We start from the raw sequence: 22,057 nt of genomic DNA, 5'->3' as shown, positions 1-22,057 counted from the left end.
TCCTTGAGATACCATCATCCTTGCAAGTACCTACCTGCCATCCCAATAAATGGTGGGAATTGTTGGCCAGAATCCTGTATACTTCGCTAAGTAACTTCCCTTGAGAAACCCTACAAACCTGACAAAAAGTCCTATCAATGATGGAAAGGATTGCCTTCTGCCCAAGTGGCTCAGGAAGGGGATTATATGAATTTTATGAGACTTTTCAACCTTTCTGCCAAAGTGTGCTGATGCCTAACCAAACTACAGATCCCAGGATCCTTGGAGATGGAGCGGTGGCAGTAAAAGTGGCCTCAGGTGGCATGCTTTCTACATAGATGCACTCCAAGGTTCTTCGTCGGAAAGGTTTGAAAGGCAATGCAACAATCTTGCATCCAAGAAAACTGGGGCCTCATTCCCACTACCTTTTAAACCGGATCGCAAATTGTTTTGAACCGGTTTAAATGACCCTGGTTCACACTTGAAACAAATCGCTGAAACAATTCGGAGAGGGGAAACCATGCCCTAGACCCATTGAACCCACGTCTTTTTGACGCTGATTTTTTCCCCACGTCTTTTTGGATAAATCAATTCCGCGCAAGTGTGAACCAGATGCGGATCGGAATCGATTTCAATTTGCCCTTTGGCCGGCTGGAGCGGGTCCATTTTGAATTGATTCATTCATGAACGTGGACCACAAGTGGGTTATTTTACAGGGAAAAAATGAGATCAGGGCACACTCCGCTGTTGATTTGGATTGCAAACCTATTTATTTATAAGTGGTAATGAGGCAATAATAATAATAATAATAATAATAATAATAATTCTGAGCCAGCGGGGTGTGATGGTCTAGGAGTCTAGTGTTTATTATTGTTTGCCTTTGAGCCATTTCTTAAGGCAAACCTATCGCAAGGTTTTCTTGGTCAGATTTATTCAGAGCGGCTTTGCCATTGCCTTCCTCTGAGGCTGAGAAGGTGTAACTAGCCCAGGCACTTAAAGTAGTGTCAAATGGTATTATTTCTACAAGATAGAGCCAGCATGACACAGTAATTTGATTTTTAACAAGATGTCTAATCGTTCTCCACCTGAAACACACTCTAGTTTCATGCACAAAGCGGTTAGAAATCTTGCGTATGAAATTACCTTCAGGCCATGTGCATATGTGCTATGTATACAAAACATAAATGGATTTTGTGTTTGGATTTGGATCCCATCTCCAAGATATCTCATTATATATACACACTTGTCCTTTGAATGTGGGAAAACTGTAAATAACAAAAACACCATGTTTTTAATGAGAGGACACCTCTCTAGGAATCTCTAGGTCCTCCAGGGCAACTCTGTGATCAATGTCCGACAGACACTGACCATCGAGTTGCACTGGAGGAACTACAAGGGCCTAGTAGAGTATGCTCTCTAGGAATCTCTAGGTCCTCCAGGGCAACTCTGTGATCAATGTCCGACAGACACTGACCATCAAGTTGCACTGGAGGAGCAACAAAGGCCTGGTAGAGTAGTCTCTCTAGGAATCTCTAGATCTTTTGGTGCAACTTTTAAAGTTGAGCCTAGAGTTGCACTGGAGAACCTAGATATTCCTAGAGAGAACATATTAATCAAATCCGTGAATAATCAAATCCGCAAATATGGAGGGATGAGTGTACATGCAAATATTATAAAATCTGGAAAAATCGGAAATACAAAACAGTTCTGGTCCCCAGCATTTCGGAGAAGGGAGATTTAACCTGTATTTGCACATGCTCCCTTTTGACATCTCGAAATTTTGATGAATTACAGAACAGATTTAACTGGGATGGATCCCGCTGAATATCCACAAAATGGTTAACATTGTAGACACTGTGGATCCATGTGCTTTAGGACTGCAAGTCCCAGTAGCTGTAGCCAGCATGCTGGGATAACCAGTCTCCAAAGAAGTGGAGGGCTGCATGGATCCCACTCTTGGCAAAGACACCATCTCTAACAGTGGTCATGTTGTGTTAAATTCCCCACAAGGCCACACAAAGTGTGACTAAGAATAACTTTGGGGTGTGTGCTGGTCTATAAAGTAAATAAAGCTTTTATTGCCCTGCCTTTGCTTGCAATTGGTTTGATCGGTATCACCCCACGGCGGTAAATAAATGTCGGGCGATCGCTTTAATTCTATCGAACCACAATCGCAGACCACTCTTGACGGTCTGCAAGGTTGCGAGTTCCTGATTGCCCCTGGATTTTCGGAGCCCACAACCTGAGGCCTAGGGACAGCCCCCCGTGATGCAATGAAGCATTACGCATTGATTACTAATCGTAATTGTTCACGAGTTGTCATACAAACACCCACCCACATACATGAGAGATATTTTCCTGTTTGGAAAAGGAGGGGGAAATCCCAACAAATGGGGCTCTTGTTGGGGAATGCTGGGGACTGTAGTTTTGTGAGACATTTAGCCTACTGTCAGAGAGCTCTGGTGCCACCATAAACTACAATTCCCAGGATTCCCTAGCACTGAGCCAGGGCAGTTAAAGCAGTCTCAAACTGGATTCTTTCTACAGTGTGTTCTGGACCCCAGTTGATCCATAGGTCCCCTATAGAGTCTTTTCAAGCTCAGTGAATCTTTGCACATTGGAACAAAAACTGGTGTATTGCTGTCAAGGTTCGAAATTTCCACCTGGCTCTTTCTTCTTGCCTAGAGCCAAGCTTCCCAAAACTGGAGGATTTGCACCTTTGCCTGGAGGCGACCCATGAAAACTGGAGACTTTGAGAGATGGGTTCAGGTCATTGTTGGTCTTATGCAGAAAGTGGGATCCGGATTCAGGTGTCGCCAGCCCCGTACTGCAAAAGTGGCGTGAAATGTGAGCATCAGGGAAGTGGTTTAATCATTCTCCAGCCTGGCATTAATCATGGCCAAAGACTTCACCTCGAAATCACCTCCTCGTGCTCGGCAGACAGATAAGGCTAGTTGTAAAATGAAGGCAACACCCCTCAAATGAAAGACCACACCGCAGGGGTGAAGGCAAGGAACACAAAATGGACTCCCCCATTAATTTCTTAGTTAAAAATATAGCACACCAGTTCACGGACATGTTTCTGCTCCATCACTAAACTCCAAAGATCTGCCTTAATAAAAATATTGTTACTTGCTGGCGTAAAAGGGCAAAGGAGGGAGGTGGAGACAGAAACCAGGACATTTTAAAATCAGCCAGCAAAATGGGATGGCAGAGGATCAATTGGGATTTACCTGAACATACCGGTACTATTTTCCCCCTTTCCCTCTTAGGGTTGCATCTACAGAATTAATCCAATTTGACACCGCTTAACCTGCCAAGGCTCCATGCTATGATATTCTGGGATTTGTAGTTTGCTGCGGCACCAAATCTCTTTGACAGCCAGTCTATCTCACAAATATCTCGTTCCATAGTCCAGGAAAGATTTCTTTCGCTCAGTCAGTTTTAAAGGTGTTGCAAGATCCTTTGGCGTACTGATATTCCAGATTAACATGGCAATGTCTCTCAATTCTTCCCCTACAGGAGGATAAACATATATTTTGTTCATTTATTACAAAACACATCCAGGTGATTTGGACCTCAGCTCCCAGAAGGCTCAGCCATCTTGGCCAATCATCTGGGATTCTGGGAGTGGAAGTCCAAAACACCTGGAAGACCAGAGTTTGGGAGTCACTGCTAGCTGGAGTCAATGGTCTAGGTTTGAATGGTGATTCCCAAACCTTGGTCCTCCAGATGTTTTGGACTCCATCTCCCAGATGCCTCAGTCATCTTGGTCTGGGATTCTGGGAACCAGAGTTTGGGAGTCACTGTTAACTGGAGTCAATGGTTTAGGTCTAAAGGGTGATTCCCAAACTTTGGTCCTCCAGGTGTTTTGGTCTCCATCTCCCAGATGCCTCAGCCATCTTGGTCTGGGATTCTGGAAGCTGAAGTCCAAAACACCTGGAAGGCCAGAGTTTGGGAAGCACGCTTAACTGGAGTAAATGGACTAGGTGCAAAAGTGGTTCCCAAACTTTGGTCCTCCAGCTGTTTTGGATTTCAACTCCCAGAAGCCAATGGTCTGGGATTCTGGGCCCTGAAATCCAAAACATCTGGGGGACCAAAGTTTGGGGATCAGCTCTACAATTGGATCTTTGTAACCCTGTATTTTGTAGCTGCCTTGTCTGCCGAGGAAAGAGGTGCATTTTCAAGCACTCATGCAGGCACGCATGCCTTCTTCCGCAGCCTGGGGAAGCGCATCCGAGTCTCCATTGGTAACGCCGAGGAGGTGGTTGTTGGAGATTTTTCAGAGTCTATTATTTGTTTTAACCACCTCGCTGGAAAGAAAGAAAGGAGGAGAGATTGCAGGGGGATAAAAATCACCTGCTGTCACTGTAGAAACTGTGTGAAGGATGTGAGTCTCCAGGCAGCTTCGGTCAAGGGAAGGAGCAACCTTGTTTGCTCTCCAGCTCTCCAAAGATCCCCTTCCTGGTGTCCCTTGGCCAGGTGCAACCTCCACAGGGTTGATCTTTGGACTTTTCCCACCCATCCACCAGTTGATAAAAACCACGGCCGAGAAGGAAAAGGAGGCCACAGCCAAGGATCTCACCAACTGACGAAGGCTGTTTTCTCCACAATGGACCACGACAAAATCCTCAGAGATGACGCCTTGGGCCTGTAAGTCATTTTGGACCCTTGGAGGGTCCTCTTTGCAATGACTGTAACCCTCCTTGAAGGGTAAACGTTGCTATATTTTGGCCCTTATTGTTGCATTTTTTAGAGGGTTGCACATTAGTGGTGCTTCCCTCGCATGGCGTGTTGCAGTGGGTTTTCCACTGTTTTCAGATATCTGTGCATCAGTGTGCCTTCATGTCACAGTGAATTTTGTAGGGTTTTCTTAGGCAAGGAAGACTCAGGGGTGGTTTGGCCAGTTCCTTCCTCTGAAATAGAGCCTGCGGCACCTGGGTTTTGTCAGCGGTTTGCCATCCAACTTATAACCAGGGTTTACCCTGCTCAGCTTCCAGGATCTGATGCCTAGCTTAGGGTATTTGTGTGCCCATGTCTCTCCAAATTGCCTTATGGGGGCCCTGTGGATTTTGTAGGGTTTTCTAAGGCGCGGAAGACTCAGAGGCAGTTTGGCCAGTTCCTTCCTCTAAAATAGGGCCTCCAGCATCTGGGATTCATTGACCGTCTCCCATCCAAGCACTATCTAGGGTTGACCCTGCTGAGCGTTTAAGATCAGACAGGATTTAGTGCCTTGGTGTATATATGTGCCTTCACTTGTCGACTTATGGCAACCCCATGTATTTCTTAGTCAAGGAAGACTCAGGGGTGGTTTTTCCAGTTGCTTCCTCTGAAATAGAGCCTCCAGCACCTGGGATGCATTTTTGGTCTCCCACCCAAGAACTAACTGTGGCTGACCCTGCTTAGCTTCCAAGATTAGAAAGGAATCTGGTGCCTTTAGGCTTGTTCAGGTTTTGTTGTCGTTGTCGTTGTGTGTCTTCAAGTTGTTTCCAGCTTATGACGACCCTAAAGCAAACCTATCATGGGGTTTTTGGGAGGCTGAGAGTGTGTGACTCACCCAATGCCAGCCAGTGGTTTTCATGGCCAAGTCAACTGCTCTTCTCCACTTGGCCCACCTGGCAGGGTTATTGTTGTTGTTGTTGGGAGAATTAAGTAGGAACAGGGAAGGCATAATATCAAAATGAGAAGCCAGAGAAGGAAAATATTTCAGTAAGTCGAGAGACCAAGGAACAAATGAACACTTTCTGCATTCAATTGAGAATACTGCCTGGATTGAATCTTCTTGGTACGATTAGAACTCGGTCCCCTGGTCAGTCGTGTTGTTTGATCCTTGACCTTAAGAAACAGCACCATTATCAAACGCTTGCGGACGTCACTTTTCTTTTATGCACCCACATCAAGGTCCTCCAGAGTTATAAAACCACTTTTTTATAGCAGGCACGCGCATGTTTTTAACTCACTGGATATCGGTCCAGAGAGCAAAGTAAACCCAAGGAGAATAGAGAGGGATGCTTTGTCAATGTTTAGCCCAATGTCCTCACCTGCAGAAGTAGCTGACAAGGGGCAGGGGAGCTTAGAAAGGGCCCTGTTTAGCATTACAATGCCCAGAATCCACAACCAGCTACTGAAGGATGCTGGGGATTAGAGCCTGCATCCAAAAGGAACTTTCCATACTTTGAGGATGAGGACTTTCTTTCTTTCTGTCTTTCTTTAATCTCCCTTCCTTCCTTCCTTCCTTCCTTCCTTCCTTCCTTCCTTTTTCTTTCTTTCTCTTTCCTTCCTTGCTTCCTTCCTTTCCTTCCTCTTCCTCTACCTCTTTCTCTTTTTCTCCTTCCTTCCTTCCTTGATCCCTCCCTCCCTCCCTCCCTTTCCTTCTTTCTTTCTCTTTTTGATTTCCCTCCCTCCCTCCCTCTTTCTTTCTTTCTTTCTTTCTTTTTTCTTTCTCTCTCTCTTTTAATCTTCCTTCCTTCCTTCTTTTCCTTCCTTCCTTTTTTATTTTCTTTCCTTCCTCTTTCTTTTTTTTCCTCCTCCCCCCTCCCTCCCTCCCTCCCTCCCTTCCTTCCTTCCTTCCTTGGTCTTTCTTTCTCTTTCCTTCCTTGCTTCCTTCCTTTCCTTCCTCTTTCTCTTCCTCTACCTCTTTCTCTTTTTCTCCTTCCTTCCTTGATCCCTCCCTCCCTCCCTTTCCTTCTTTCTTTCTCTTTTTGATTTCCCTCCCTCCCTCCCTCCCTCCCTCTTTCTTTCTTTCTTTCTTTCTTTCTTTTTTCTTTCTCTCTCTCTTTTAATCTTCCTTCCTTCCTTTTTTATTTTCTTTCCTTCCTCTTTCTTTTTTTCTCCTCCCCCCTCCCTCCCTCCCTCCCTCCCTCCCTCCCTTCCTTCCTTCCTTCCTTGGTCTTTCAGAGTCATCATAGCTCAAAGCACTCTGGCCAAAAGCCCTGCTGCCACAACAAACTCCAAATGCCAGGCTTCCATATCATGGATCCAGGGCCGTCAAAGAAGTGCCAAACTGGATTGTTTTTTCACTGCAGGTTAGAAACAGGTTTTAGTCCAGGCTTTGAAGCAGCTCTCCAAAATGCTGAGTTCCTGCAAAATGGGTTCAGCACCTTGGAGAGCTTCAGTGAGGCTTCCCAAAACCCGGACCGGATTCCTTCTCCCACTGACATGGGAACCACCAACTTGCCACCCTTTTAAGGGGGAAAATGTTGAAGTTTTGCATCTCTGTTCCATGGTGGTTTATTTCCCTCCCTTTCTCTATTCCCCCAGAATGCCAGAAATAGATTTTTATCTGCAGAAAAGGCAAGGAGCCAAAATATCCCGGTTGCTGCGGAAAAACTGGAGCAGACAAAAATGAAATAAAGGACAGGGCACAGAAGAAACCAATCGCTTTTCCTGTGGGATGCTTTGATGTACATCTACCTGCCAGTCATTCTCTGATTAAAAACTAATAATATATATATTGGAAGGAAGGTGTTTAAATGGGTATTTCATTTTAACTTTAGAAACAAATAAAATATACATTGGAAGGAAGCATTTAAATGTGTATTTAATTTTAACTATTGAAACTATTAAAATATATTTGAAGGAAGGAAGGAAGGAAGGAAGGGAGGAAGGAAGTGTTTAAATGGATATTTAATTTTAACTTTTGAAACTAATAAAATATATTAATGTTTACAAATATTAATATAATATATTTATAATATACAATATAATATAATTATTCATATATATACAAATAATATTTACAAATCCTAATAAAATTCTATTAATATATATTCCCTTCCTTCCTTCCTTCCTTCCTTCCTTCCTTCCTTCTTGGAAGGTGTTTAAATGTGTATTTAATTTTAACTTTTGAAACTAATAAAATATCTATTTGAAGGGAGAAAGGAAGGAAAGAGGGAAAAGAAAGAAAGAAAGAAAGAAAGAAAGAAAGAGGCCTGGTCTTGGCTCTGGACTACAGTTCCCATCCCTCACAGGGGATGATGGAGACTGTAGTCCAGCATCCCTATAGCTTCCCCATCTGGCCAAACTACATTTCCTCCCAAAAAAGGCAATTTCATATGAATTTTATTTTGTTTGGAAGGGATGAAAAAAAAGGAGGGAATGTGTCCTTTGGGTCAGAAGGAGTCAGAAGGAGGGTCCCAATGTACTGCCTGTCCCATCATCCCCAACCAACAACGATGATGGGTTTTGCAGTCTGAGCCAGGCAGAGGAAAGCTTGGAAGGGCAATGCAAGACCCAGCCAGCAGAGGGCGCCTTTGCCTTTGGGCTCCCCCTGAATCCAGAGTCACTCCAGTTGAATCCATAGGAAGAATACAATCTGTGATCATCAAAAAGGGATCAGATCAAAAGAAGCCCAGCCAGGTTTGTGGCACAGGGGAGAAGACCCGTGTCAGGAGCGTTCAGACGTGCTCCCTTCCTCCGGAGTGAAACCGGTTCTCATCCTAGGAAGGAAGGGCAAAGGGGAGGAGAGTGACTGTCACACCCATCATCCTGGGCTTGGAGCCTCTGGTGCGTTTCAGAGCCTCCTCGATGGCCCAGAAAAGACCTGAGAGCTTCCCTGGAGAAAGAAGCAGGTAGGAAAACTCGCTTCATCTTCCCTTCCTTCCAAAGAAAGGAACTCCAAAGAAAGGGATTTTTAGGGAGGTTCAGAAGGTTTTGGAAAGGTTAGGATGCCTGGGGGGGGACTCCATAGCCCAGAATCCCCAGTTCAGCTTCTGGGGATGCTGGGAGTTGCCATCCAAAAAAGGAAAAGCTGTTCCCAGGCACTGGATTTTAAAATATAAAAATGACACAAAGTTTTATTGACTGATGAAAGACTAGATGTAGAGTTAGGACAAACTAGGTTTTGAGCATTAAAAACTTAAGCAAACCAGGGAGGGAGGATGGCAAAGCCCAGCAGCCTGGCTCCTGGGGATGCTGGGGGTTGCAGTCCAGAACATTATCCTTTTTAATGTTCCTTTTCCAGAGGAAGCCAATGAAAATAATGAAAATTACATTTAAAAAAAAATGTAACCAAATCATTGGGGGAAGGATGACATAGCCCAGCAGCCTTCTGGATGCTTCTGGATGCCGGGGGTTGCAGTCCTAAAGAATGGGCTTTTTATGTGCATTGGGCCCTTCTGATACACTTCAAATGTGCACCAGCTCCTTCTGATGTGCATTAGGTCACATTTGTGAACAGTTTAGGTTTGTGTTGTCAAAACCCTTCGGCCATATAGATTGCACAGACCGGTTTCGAGTACAGGCTTGAGTTTCCCTTATCCCAAATCCCCAAAATCAAAACTTCTTTCATGGGCGGCTGAGACAGCGACGCCTTTGCTTTCTGACGCTTCAGTGTGCAAAAACTTTGTTTCGTGCACAAAACCATGACAAATATTGTATCTAAAATGACTTTCAAGCTGTGTGAGTATGAGACATAAATGTATTTCGAGTTTAGGTTTGGGTCTCATCTCCTTAGGTATATGCAGCTATTCCAAAATCTGGAGGGGGGGATATCCAAGAAGCATTTTGGATAAGGGAGACCTCAACCTGCAATATATATATATATATATATATATATATGGTAGAAGAATCCCGAAAGGGCCTGGGTGCAAAAGCTGGCAAGGGAAATCACTCATCCAGGAACACAAAAGTTGGAAGCTGGGAATTGGGAGGAGTTTTTTAAAAGGAGGTGTGATGGAAAACAGGATGCAGAGGATGAAGAGAGCCAGTTGGGTCGGTTCCACATTCCCGGGGAAAATTGCCCGTGGAAAATGTCCGCCCACAGCCTCCTTCGCGTCGGCCTCTTCCCCAGTTGCTTGAGTGGATAAACATTGCTTTCGTTTCGGAGGAGCATGTTTGCTGCCTCCAAGGCCCTCTTCTGCAATCCATACGTTGTGTTGTACTACAACCCCCATCATCCCCTGACCTCAGCAAGGAAGATGGGCCTTGAAGTCCAACCCATCTGCAGCACATTGAGGATGGGGATGGGTTTTGAATGACTACTCATCCACAAAGCGTCTGGTGATGTTGTTGTGTGCCTTCAAGACATTTCCAATTTATGGTGACCCTAAGGCAACCCTATCATGGAGTCTTCTTGGCCAGATTTGTTCGGAGAAGGTTTGCCATTGCCTTCTCCTGAGGCTGAGAGAGTGTGACTTGAACATGGCCACCCAGTGGGTTTCCATGGCCGAGGTGGGAATCGAACTCTGGACTCTGGAGTCCTAGGCGAACATTTTAAACCATGCTCACATCCACATTAGTATTGGTTTCACAGTAGATCGAGCCTCACCGACTGGAGCTTTGGATCCCAAGAAGGGTTCTTTGGGGCTCCACTGCTCCTGAAAGCGGAGGCTCCTTGATCTGTGGCTATGCAAAGCCCTTGCAAGTGTAGGTGAAAAGGCACATTTGATGGGTCCAGGACTGGTTTCCTCTTCTTGCATCAACCAAAAGCAATCTTGGGGTTTGCATTGAGGGCAAGATTGCGGATGAAGCGGCTAATTGCAGGGAGATTTGGTTCAGCCTTTCAGGGCTGCTTACTAACACACATCGCAATGTGGCACAAGGTGCTTTCGACCTTTGCTCATGGCAAACTGGGAAGAGGTTGCTTCGAAAGCAAAGAAGGGTGTTACTTCTTTTGCAACACTGGGGCTGTATTCCAGCTTACAAATAAATCACTTTGTGATCCGAATTGACAGAGTGGTTCAGCAGTGGACCGTGGCTCACACCACTTTGCCCCGATCGCATTTTCTTGCTGCAGAATAAAATAAATCAACCCACTTGTGGTTCACATTGATAAACGAATCAATTCAAAATGGACCCGCTCCAGCCGGCCAAAGGGCATATTGAAATCGATTCCAATCCGCATCTGGTTCACACTTGCGCGGAATCGATTTACCCAAAAAGACGTGGGGAAAAAGTCAGCATCAACATGGCTTCAATGGGTCTGGCGCATGGTTTCCCCTCTCCGAATTGTTTCAGCGATTCGTTTCAAGTGTGAACCAGGGTCATTTAAACCGGTTCAAAACGATTTGCGATCCGGTTTAAAAGGTAGTGGGAATGAGGCCCCAGTTTTCTTGGATGCAAGATTGTTTCACTGCCTTTCGAACCTTTCCGACGAAGAACCTTGGAGTGCATCTATGTAGAAATCATGCCATCTGAGGCCACTTTTACTGCCACCACTCCATCTCCAAGGATCCTGGGATCTGTAGTTTGGTTAGGCATCAGCACACTTTGGCAGAAAGGTTGAAAAGTCTTGTAAAATTATTATAATCTCCTTCCAGAGCCACTTGGGCAGAAAGCAATCCTTTCTGCTATTGATAGGACTTTTTGTCAGGTCTGTAGGGTTTCTCAAGGGAAGTTACTTAGTGAAGTATACAGGATTCTGGCCAACAATTCCCGCCATTTATTGGGATGGCAGGTAGGTACTTGCAAGATTGATGGTATCTCAAGGAAGGCTGGCATTTGCCCGAAGGCATGGGGTGAAGGAGGGCACCGTGACACAGTTAATAACCAAGCCTTGTTCCTCTCCAGCAACGGATCAGAGATCTCCGGGAAACAGAGGAAGGGCAAAAGGAAAATGTCGGAACACAAGAAATCCCAGAGTTTGGAGGAGCCAGTTGGGGAAGGGTTTCGCAACGGACACAATCCGCCTTTGTCCCGGTGAGTCTTATTATTCAGTGCCATTTGGGGAGGAAGGTGGCATATAAATCCCTGAATTAAGTAAATAAATATGTTGGGATATTATGGGATATTGTTATATTATATTGCATTGTATTGTATTGTATGATGTCTATTAGTATTTCTATGATGGTGGAATCCATGTATAAGGAATCCATGGGTACAGAAGGTTGACTTGAATTTATTATTGAGTCTTGTTTGGGGAGGAAGGCAGGATATAAATCCTATTTCTTGTCTGGTTATCTCTTTCTTTCCAGATCTAAGATGTACGATCCATCTTGCAGGATATAAATCCTATTTCTTTTCTGGTTAACTCTTTTTCCCCCCAGATCTAAAACGTACGATCCATCTTTTTGCAAAGAGGGAGAGAAAGAAGCCGGCTTTGTCCAGCATCGGAACTCGGAGCCTAGCATCTCCAATGTAAGTTTGGAAGTGAGATGGCCTATGTTTTAAAAAAGCACACTTACGTCAATGAAATGTATGGGGTCTCCATATTAAATGCAGCTGGGAAAGGAAGTAATCAATAGCATTGATCAGGATTAATGATGCTAAAAGGTCTCTTTGCACCATGGTTCGTTTGCTTTTGAACTTTGCATTGTCCATGAAACATACGATTCCATATACTATATTATTATTATTATTATTATTATTATTATTATTATTATTACATTGCCCAAGGCCACCCAATGTGTTTCCGTAGCCAAGCAGAGATTCGAACTCAGGTCTCTAGAGCCATACACAGTCCAAAACTCAAACCACTATGCCATGCTGGCTTCCCTACATTATATCAAATATATGAAATATCTCTATGTGTGTAATCTCAAAAGAATTAATTAAGTGCCTGATTAATTTGATTGATTGATTGACTGATTGATTGATTGATTGATTGATGCCTAATCCATCTCTCCTTTTCCCCAGCTGATGAAACATACCATCAATTTCCGCCGGGTTTTTAAAGATCTCCCCGAAGAAGAGGAGTTGCTAGAAAGTGAGTGATTTACTCTTCTTCTTATCGCCACATTTAGTCCAGTAAACCTTTTAAGCAAAATCACTCCCCTTGCTTACTGGGATGTGGGATCAAACTGGTATAGATTTGGCAGTGTGGACGCAACCTTTAGTGTATGGTATCGGCCTTTGTTGCTGCATTTCTCCATCTTTTTGACTAACCTCTACATCTTTTCCTGCAGCATTTTCATGCGCCTGGCAAAGAGAGGTCCCTTACCACGGCCGCCTCTACGTCTCCCAAAATCACGTCTGCTTCTATTGCAGTATGATCCGGCGCGAGGTTAAGGTAGACTGCTCCTTCCTATTGACTGAAGTTGAAGTGAAAGTAGGGGGGGATCTCTTTTGGGAAAAGCCCTGCAACAAAAGGATGAACAGATCTGTCGGTTTTTCAACCCTTTCTCTTGTCTTGGAGCTTGGCTCTTCCTCTTCCTTTTTACTGCAATGCTGCAATGCTTTGTGAGTTGTAGTCTCACAAAGGGATTGCTTTGTGCTCTGCTATGTTCCCCTCTTCCAGAATTGTGGGAGAAAGGATAATAGATAAATTAATATAATGTAATATAACATTTATTTATTTAATTTATTCTGGGATTTATATCCTGTCTTTCTCCCAAAATGGGACAGAATGATATATTCAGTTGACCATCTGTATCCATGGATTCCTTATCCATGGATCCCACCATTGGAGAAATACTAATAGATACAATACAATACAACACAACACAATATAATAATATCCTGTAATATAATATAATATAATATTTATTGATTGATTTACGGGATTTATATCCCACCTTTCTCCCAAAATGGGACTGAATAATAAATTTAGTCGACCATCTGTATCCATAGATTTCTTATCCATGGATCCCACCATTGGAGAAATACGATACAATTCAATACGATACAACACAATATAATAATATCCTGTAATATAATATTTATTGATTTATTTATGGGATTTATATCCCACCTTTCTGCCAAAATGAGACTAAATAATAAATTCAGTCAACCGTCTGTATCCATGGATTCAACCATCGGAGAAATAATAATAAAGACAAGACAATGCCATGTAATATAATATAATGTAATGTAATATGTATTTATTTATATAATATAATATAATATAATATAATAATATATATATTTTAATAGGATTTACAAATGAGACTCAATAATAAATTCAGTTGACCTCCTGTATCCGTGGATTCCTCAGCCATGGATTGCAATGTCAGTGGCTTGAAAATATGAATTTCTGTCCCAAAAGTATCCCTTGATTTTGCCATTTGATAAAAGGGACACCATTTTAATATGCCATTCAATTTAATAGGACTTGAGCATCCCTGGATTTTGGTATCCGCAGGGGAGTCCTGGGACCAAACCCCAGCGGATTCACTGTCCATGAAATGAATATATTATTAATCAAGCAATTAATATATTAAATAAGTGTCCAGCCATTTCCAACTTCGGGACAACAATGCATGAGGTTTTCTTGGCAAAATTTATTCAGAGGGCGGGGGTTACCATGATGTTTTTCTGGTTCAGGTCATCATCCCGGTGCCAACCATCAGCGTCCTCAAGAAAGCCAACACGGCCCTCTTGGTACCCAACGCCATCTGCATCCGAACCGAGGAAGGAGAAAAGGTGAGAGAAAAAGATAGGCAGGGAGGAGAGAAGATGGTAGGAAAGATCCAGCATTAGTCTACACTCATCCCTCCATATTTGCGGCTTCAATATTTGCGGATTTGATTATTCTCGGATTTGATTGATATGTTCTCTCTAGGAATCTCTAGGTCCTCCAGCGCAAACTCTATGGTCAACTTTAACTAAAGGTTGCACTGAAAGACCTAGAGCAGGGGTAAGCAATCTTTTTGAGCCGGGGGCCGGGTTGCTGTCCCTCAGACAACTGAAGGGCCGAAGCCAAAAAATAAATAATTAAATAATTTTTTAAAAAAACCTAAATATATAAATAAACTAGGACAAATGTAGGACAAAATTTTCAAATGGAAGACACTTTTTTTTAAAAAAAATGGAGGACACGCGAAAAAATTTGCTGATTTTTTAAAAAATGTTAATATAAATGCATGTTTTGGAGGCTTCTATAGACAATTGCCCCCCAAAGGCCCTGGCGGCAATCGGCGGCAGGACCGGGCTGGGGCCGGTCCCAAGGCCTTGCCGGGCCGCATCCGGCCCGCGGGCCGCAGGTTGCCTACCCCTGACCTAGAGATTCCTAGAGAGGACACTCTACTAGGCCTTTGTAGCTCCTCCGACGCAGTTTCTATGGTCAGTGTCTGTCAGACGTTGACCACAGAGTTGCCCTGGAGGACCTAGAGATTCCTAGAGAGGCGTCCTCTCAGGTAAAAACAGGATGTTTTTTGTTATTTGCGGTTTTTCCATATTCATGGGGGTCTTGTGCCCCTAACCCTAGCAAATAGGGAGGGACTATATATATATATATATATATATAGGACAGTGTCTTCCTGGTTAATATATAATACATCCATGATATAATTGATATCCTTTCTTCTCTCCTCCAGTTCCTTTTCTCGTCTCTCCGGTCGCGAGAAAGCGCCTATCGGTTACTCCGTTCCATTTGCAAACACCTCCAGGTAACAAAGTCCATCTTTGGATGCGGACAAAATTTTGGCTGTTTTAATTTCCCAGAACGCAAAAAAGGTTCCTTTGGGGGGGGGGGGACTACAATGCCCAGAATCCCCCCATGACCTGGGGATTCTGGGAACTGGAGTCCAACAAAGGGACACCATCCAGCTCTGTTGATTTGTCATGGATTACAAACCAAAGGGGATATATGTATTTATACATATTGTAAGCCGCCTCGATCCATCTGGAGAGGCGGGATATATAAATAGATTATTATTATAATCCTGCGGCAAGGTTTGTTCAGAGGAGCTTTGCCCTTGCCTTCCAATGCGGCTGAGAGAGTGTGGCTTCCCCAAAAGTCACCTCTACGGTCGAGCGAGGAATCGAACCCTGGTCTCCGGAGTCCAACGCTCGAACCATTGCACCACGCTGGCACTTGGAACCTGTCCTGCCCTTTTGCTTGTTGCCTTTTTAAAACCTTTCAATGCTAGAAAGGTGGGCACTGCAAGAAAATTGCATTTGGAAGGGGGCAGGATTTTTTTATTTGGAGGAGGCCAAGCTTTCATTTTGGCCACCTGTCTCCGTTCCGACATCTCCTCCCAATAGCTTTTTGTGGGTTTTGGGGGGCTATGTGGCCATGTTCTGGAAAAGTTTATTCCTGGTGTTTCACCTGCATCTGTGGCTGGCATCTTCAGAGAATGCTGGCATGGAAGAGAGTGGGGTATATATACTTCCATGCCAGCATTCTCTGAAGATGCCACAATCACAGATGCAGGTGAAACATCAGGAATAAACTCTTCTAGGACATGGCCACATAACCCCAAAAAAACCCACAAAAATCTATGGATGCCAGAAATGAAAGCCTTTGACTTCACATCTGGGGTCTTCCAGTTTCTTGGATGTTGAGGTTTCTTTCTCTTCCTTTTAGGATGGTGCCAGGAATCATAGCCTCTCCACCCCTTACGCCAGCACTGAAAACCTTCTGAAGATATCTTTGGTAAGTCTGTTTGTGTGTTGTGAGACACACATGGGTGTGTGTCTTTGCCTTCCCATACATCTTTGGGATCGGGAAACAGATTGCAAAAAAAAAAAAAAGCCTCCCCATTCCATTTTGGGGCTGGGAATATGTGACTCGCCCAAGGTAATCCAATAGGTTTCTATGGCCATGCAAAGCATCACGCTCATCTTGACCCTCCTCTTTCTTGCAGATGTCCAAGGAGTTGGATTCGAATCACCATTCGCCAGAGCATGAAATCCTTCCAGAGGAGTCTGGTGAGAGCTAGATATTATGTTTATCTTTTCTTTGACTGAGATCCACACACACACACACACACACACACACACACACACACACACACACACATATCTATAGGTAGTGAAGTATATATACTATATATAGTAAAGTATATAAAGTATGCTTTAGTAAAAAGTATAGTATATATGGTATAGTAAAGTATATAAAGTAAGAGAAATGGCACCATCTGCACTGCAGCAATAATCCAGTTTGACTCCACTTTTGACAGTCATAGCACCATGCTACGGAAGTCTGGGAACTGTAGTTTGTTGTGGCGCCAGACACAGAGGACTAAATATTTCTCCAAACTACCATTCCCAGGATTCTATAGCTTTGAGCCATGACAGCAAAAGTGGCATCAAACTGTGCATCCGCAGAATCTCTTATGGACTATCATTCCTTCACTGGTGCTGATTGGAGTTTATACATATATCGTTCTGCAGATGAGCCAGACGGGACGGAGGCGCCACTTTGTGCGCCAAATGACCCTCAAAAGGAGATGGCAACCGGCGGAGGTGAGTGGTTTGAGGGATGGACTATGCCCCCGGAGACCAGGATTCAATTCCTGGCTCAGCCGTGAAACCCATGGGTGAGATTGGGCAAGTCACACTCTCTCAGCCTCAGACAACTCCAATGGGAAACCCCTTCCCAACAACTCTGGATAAGCTCACTTTAGGGTTGCCATAAGTCCGAAATGATTTCACGGCACGCAAGAGCAAAGCTTTAACCTCTATCTTCCGCCTTTCCCACCATACCTGAAGGACTTTCCTTTTCTCCCTGCAGGACAAGAGCAAAGCGCCAAGACACCGCGGCGGTCAACGTCACCCTTAAACCCCCTCAACACGGTCATCCTCATCTACCTCATCTTGTGAGTCCATCACAAAACACACACACATACATACCCAAACAGCGGTGGTTGCCGAGGATCCAGGGTTCGAATCTACCCAAGCCACAAAACTCACTGCAGGAGACCTTTTGCTGGGGAAGGATGCCCCACAGGGTTGTTTTGGCCATAAAATTATCTTTTTGAAAGATATCAGATGTATTACTTTTAAAAATAATTAATTAAAAATACATAGGATAAAAAATAAAATAAAACAAGCCAAGAGACGTAGAATTAAATAGGAATAGAAATAAACATGGATGGAATGGAAGAGTGAGAAAGAGAAGAGAAGAGAAGAGACTGGAACAGAATAGAAGGGAATGGAGCAAAACTAGAATAGGATAGGATAGAATAGAGATGAATGGAAGGCAATGACAATACACTCATCCCTCCATATTTGCAGCTTTGATATTTGCAGCTTTGATTAATATGTTCTCTCTAGGAACATCTAGGTCCTCCAGTGCAACTCTATGGTCACCTTTAACTCAAAGTTGCCCTGAAAGACCTAGAGATTCCTAGAGAGGATACTCTACTAGGCATTTGTAGCTCCTCCAATGCAATTTCTATGGTCAGTGTCTGTCGGACGTTGACCATAGAGTTGCGCTGGAGGACCTAGAAATTCCTAGAGAGGTGTCCGCTCAGGTAAAAAACATGGTGTTTTTATTATTTGCATGGTTTTTTTTCATATTGATGGCGATCTTGTGCCCCTAACCCTAGTGAATATGGGGGGACAAGTGTATTTATTTCTTACCCATCACCTCTGTACATAAACAGAGGCTGGATGGCCATCTCTAGGGAGTGTTTTGATAGGGACTTCCTGCATGGCAGAAGGGGGTTGAACTGGATGACCCTTGGCAGCCTCTTCTAGCATTAGGATTTTGTAAACAAACATTTTACGTGTTCCTTTACACTGCAGAGTGGTCGTCTTGCTCCTGTCCTCGGGATACATCGGCCTCCGTATCGTCCAGCTGGAGGAACAGCTCACCTCCATGGGGGCCTGGCCTGAACTCGATCTCCACGATCGGTGAGTAATTCGGATTTACCCCACTCCGCTTTTCTCATTTATGGACAAAACACAGCTTGAACCCTCTTCGAAGCTCAGCTAGAGCAAACCCACCAAACCCATGGCATTTCCCCAGCATCAGGAGACACAAATAACAGAGATGCAAGCATTTTGGTGGGATTAGTGCATGTAAAGACAGATTCGGTTCCCTCTCCAATCTCAGGCCAGGAGTGTTGCTCTTGGGCAAGACAAACACATTCGACCCACCGCTCTCTCAAAGTCCAAAATCCCTCTCTGGGATTTGTTCAGGCTGTTCTTAATATTCTTGCCATCCTTTCTGACCCCTTCCACGCCATCTTCATGCTCTTTGGCTGCTTCTTCCATCCTTGTGCAACCTCTGCTTAAAAGAATCTGACTCTCCTTCTGGCTTTCATGCCATAGGTAGGTTAAGTGGCGCAAGGATGAGAATTTTATTGGCATGCCATATCAGCTTGGCACGGTGCGCCCCAAACATCTTCACCCATGTCCCTCTCTCTCTCTCTCTCTCTTTCTCTCTGTGCCAACATCCCTGTCTCACATGGATGGAAATATGGATGCAACGTGCTTGCTTTTAGGTCAAGGATTTAACTCGCTTGCCTCTACTCCACTTCATAGGAGCCCTATGCATGCCTGTGGATGGGGTCTACTCAGGTGTGATCAATGGGATCAGTGATCACCTTTGTGGTCTATGGGATCTTCTCCCAAGTCAGCAGACATGCATATATGGTGACATTCTTATTTTATCTGCTGTGGAAGAGGAAGGGATATGTATCTTGAACCCTGTCTTTTCCAGAGAGCTGGGATGGGATCCCATACTAGGGTTGTCGCTTTATGGTCACTCCAGGCCCTGAGGTTTGTTGTCCAAAACCTGAGATGTAGGCAGCATCTGCACCGCAGCATTAACACAGTGTGACACCTGGCTCCATGCTCTGGAATTTGTTGTTTCTTGAGCTATTGTGTCTTCTCTGTCAGACAGCGCTGGTGCCTCAACACACTATAAATCCCATGATCCCATAGGATGACCCTTCTGCTTGCTTCCAACTCTATGAATCTCATAACCAAGCTGAGATTCAAACCATTACGCCATGCTGGGTCTCAAAGACCTTTTTATTCCAACAAGCTTTTAAGACAGACTGTTTTGAAAGAACCAGCTGCATTGTTTTAAACCTGAGGCCTGGATAGTTTTAACACAGTGAATCGTATCATTCCGTTTTAATGTTCACATGTTTTATGTTTCCAATTGTGTTGTGCTTTTTAACTGCAAGGTGCTTTGAGACCCAATTTTGGGAGGGAAGTGGGATAGAAGTCAATAGAATCATCATTGCTATCATCCTTAGCCCGGCAGAATTGGAAAAGAGACTTTTGATTCGGAGCATGGCCTGCACACTGCTGTCCTGAAAATAGTTTCTCACGGATAAGAAAAGAATGTCAGAGGCAGGTCTTGCGCAAACAAGACTGGCGTGTTTTCTTCAAACGTATCTGTTGGCACATGTGCCACATTCATGTGCCTCTTAACACACATGCTCCTGATACTTTCTTGTTGTTGCTGGCCTCATGCCGCCTTTCCAAACCATTGCAGCTGTGCCCTTTTACTAGTAGCGTTTAACCTCTGGATGCCCAGATGTTATGGGACTGCAACTCCATACCATTTACAAGGTGTGGAGTTGCCATTTACAAACTTGCTTACCTATATATACTCCAGTATAAGTCGAACCTCATGCATAAGTCGAGGGCAGGTTTTGGGGCCAAAAGTATGGATTTTAATATGACTCATGGGTAAGTCGAGGATAAGATTTAGGGGCCTGTAACAAAGAATGTAAAGGATGAAGCAAAGGATATAGCAAAGAAAAACTATGCCAAATAGCTTATAAAATTCCAGGATGCAAAATAACTGTTTGTACGAACACTAAAGGCAAGAGGGATGAGAATGCAGAAGGGAGTCAGTACTTTCAGGTCAGATTACGCTCTTTCCATTCTCCAGATGGTTCTTTTTAAATAAGACTTAAGGTGCAATACTCACATTGACCTGTGGATAAGTCGACTTGGTTTTTGGGGTGCATTTTTTGACTAAAATTTCTAGACTTATACATGAGTGTATGTGTATACACACACACACACACACACACACACACACACACACACACAGTAATCCTTTGCTGTCCCACTTTCCCAGCTGCTTTGAAAATGTCCCAGTTTCCCTCTCTTCCTCCCACTCTCCTCCCCAGCTTCCTTGAATTGCTGCAAACTGAGTTGGAAGTACAAAAGTAGTCAGTTGTCGTGTGCCTTTGAGTCATTTCCGACTTATAGCAACCCAAAATTGCAGGGTTTTGCAGGGTCTAGAGTGTGTGAGTCACCCAAGTGGGTTTCCATGGGTGAGCGGGGAATCGAAGTCCGATCTCCAGAATCGTAGTCCAACGCTCAAACCACTGCACCGCCCTGACTCTCTCTAGTGATAACTACATTGAAAGGTCTTCCCTTGTAGGCGTTGACCTTGCATGTTGAAAAACCAACCATTGTAAAAATAAAAGCACAACGACACACAGTTGTGATGCCAACAAACCTCAGCTTGCAAAAGTCCAGGTTGTCTGTTTATTGCATGAAGAGTCAAAACAGGATAATAGGCAATGAGAACAAGGCAAGAAAGTACAGTTTGCGGATTTGATGTTTGTGGATTTGATTAATATGTTCTCTCTAGGAATCTCTAGGTACCCCAGTGTGACTCTATGGTCAACTTTAACTAAAAGTTGCACTGAAAGACCTAGAGATTCCTAGAGAGGATACTCTATTAGGCCTTTGTAGCTCCTCCAGCACAATTTCTATGGTCAGGGTGTGTTGGACGTTGATCACAGAGTTGCACTGGAGGACCTAGAGATTCCTAGAGAGGTGTCCTCCCAGGTAAAAACATGGTGTTTTTGTTATTTGCAGTTTTTCCGTATTCACGGGGGTCTTGTGCCCCTAACCCTAGCAAATAGGGAGGGACAAATGTACTTGGAAGTCGGGCTTACAGTGGTTCTACTATTCTCAGCCCTTATGCCTGACTTGTCCACCTGGAAGCCTTCCAGATGTGTCGGCTTACAACTCCCCAAATCCCCAGCCAATATTGCTCCACGTTAAACACAACTGCAAGGCCCGAGCTTGGAGACAGGTTGCTCAGAGCACTACATTTCCCTTTGCCTTAGTCTACCGGGTCCCACCAACTCAACTTGCAAGCCCTCTCTGGCCTTCACTCATCCATCTCTAGGCATAAAACTTTCTAATTTTCTTTCCTGGCAGGTATAGAGCAACCTGAGGTAGGATCCAGGACTCATCCAGAGACACAGCCTGTCCTCCCACGTCCGTCCACCTTTCTGCTGGTCAGAAGTTGGAAAGAGAGAAGGTTCCTGTGGCCCTCTGACCCTAAACTCTGTGTGACAAAGCTTCTCAAGGACTACAAGAGGCCAATATTTGTTAAGCAGCCTTGCAAAAACAAAATAATTTCCTTTTTCTTCTAAAGAACATTGAATACAGAGTCATCCAAAAAGGGTCCAGGATATGCTGCCTTCAAGGTAGACTTCTTTTGTCGGGACAACTTATCAGGTGTATTTTTTTCTGCACAGCCATGGAG

General features: G+C 44.1%; 1 protein-coding gene across 2 annotated transcripts; it reads left to right on the top strand.

Annotated features, from left to right (window-relative positions):
* The first annotated feature begins 4,263 nt into the window (after positions 1 to 4,263).
* On the top strand, positions 4,264 to 21,809 carry LOC149308360 (uncharacterized). 2 transcript variants are annotated; one of them, XM_089535614.1, is made up of 13 exons: positions 4,264 to 4,632; positions 11,488 to 11,616; positions 11,964 to 12,054; positions 12,553 to 12,622; positions 12,822 to 12,925; positions 14,179 to 14,277; positions 15,171 to 15,242; positions 16,163 to 16,231; positions 16,443 to 16,506; positions 16,972 to 17,043; positions 17,312 to 17,396; positions 18,328 to 18,435; positions 21,727 to 21,809. In XM_089535614.1, exons 1-13 carry the CDS (start codon positions 4,592 to 4,594, stop codon positions 21,740 to 21,742), a joined length of 1,020 nt encoding a protein of 339 aa, XP_089391740.1. In that variant the 5' UTR covers positions 4,264 to 4,591; the 3' UTR covers positions 21,743 to 21,809. The 2 variants fall into 2 exon arrangements, with proteins under 2 accessions (XP_089391740.1, XP_089391739.1); XM_089535613.1 differs by lacking the exon at positions 4,264 to 4,632 and adding an exon at positions 8,366 to 8,549.
* The last annotated feature ends 248 nt before the right edge of the window (positions 21,810 to 22,057 follow it).

This window comes from Sceloporus occidentalis, unplaced genomic scaffold (assembly GCF_023333645.1).
Source record: "Sceloporus occidentalis isolate IW3139 unplaced genomic scaffold, rSceOcc1.0.p SCAF_8, whole genome shotgun sequence".
Classification (NCBI taxonomy): Eukaryota; Metazoa; Chordata; class Lepidosauria; order Squamata; family Phrynosomatidae; genus Sceloporus; species Sceloporus occidentalis.
This window is presented reverse-complemented; position numbering and strand designations above follow the sequence as displayed.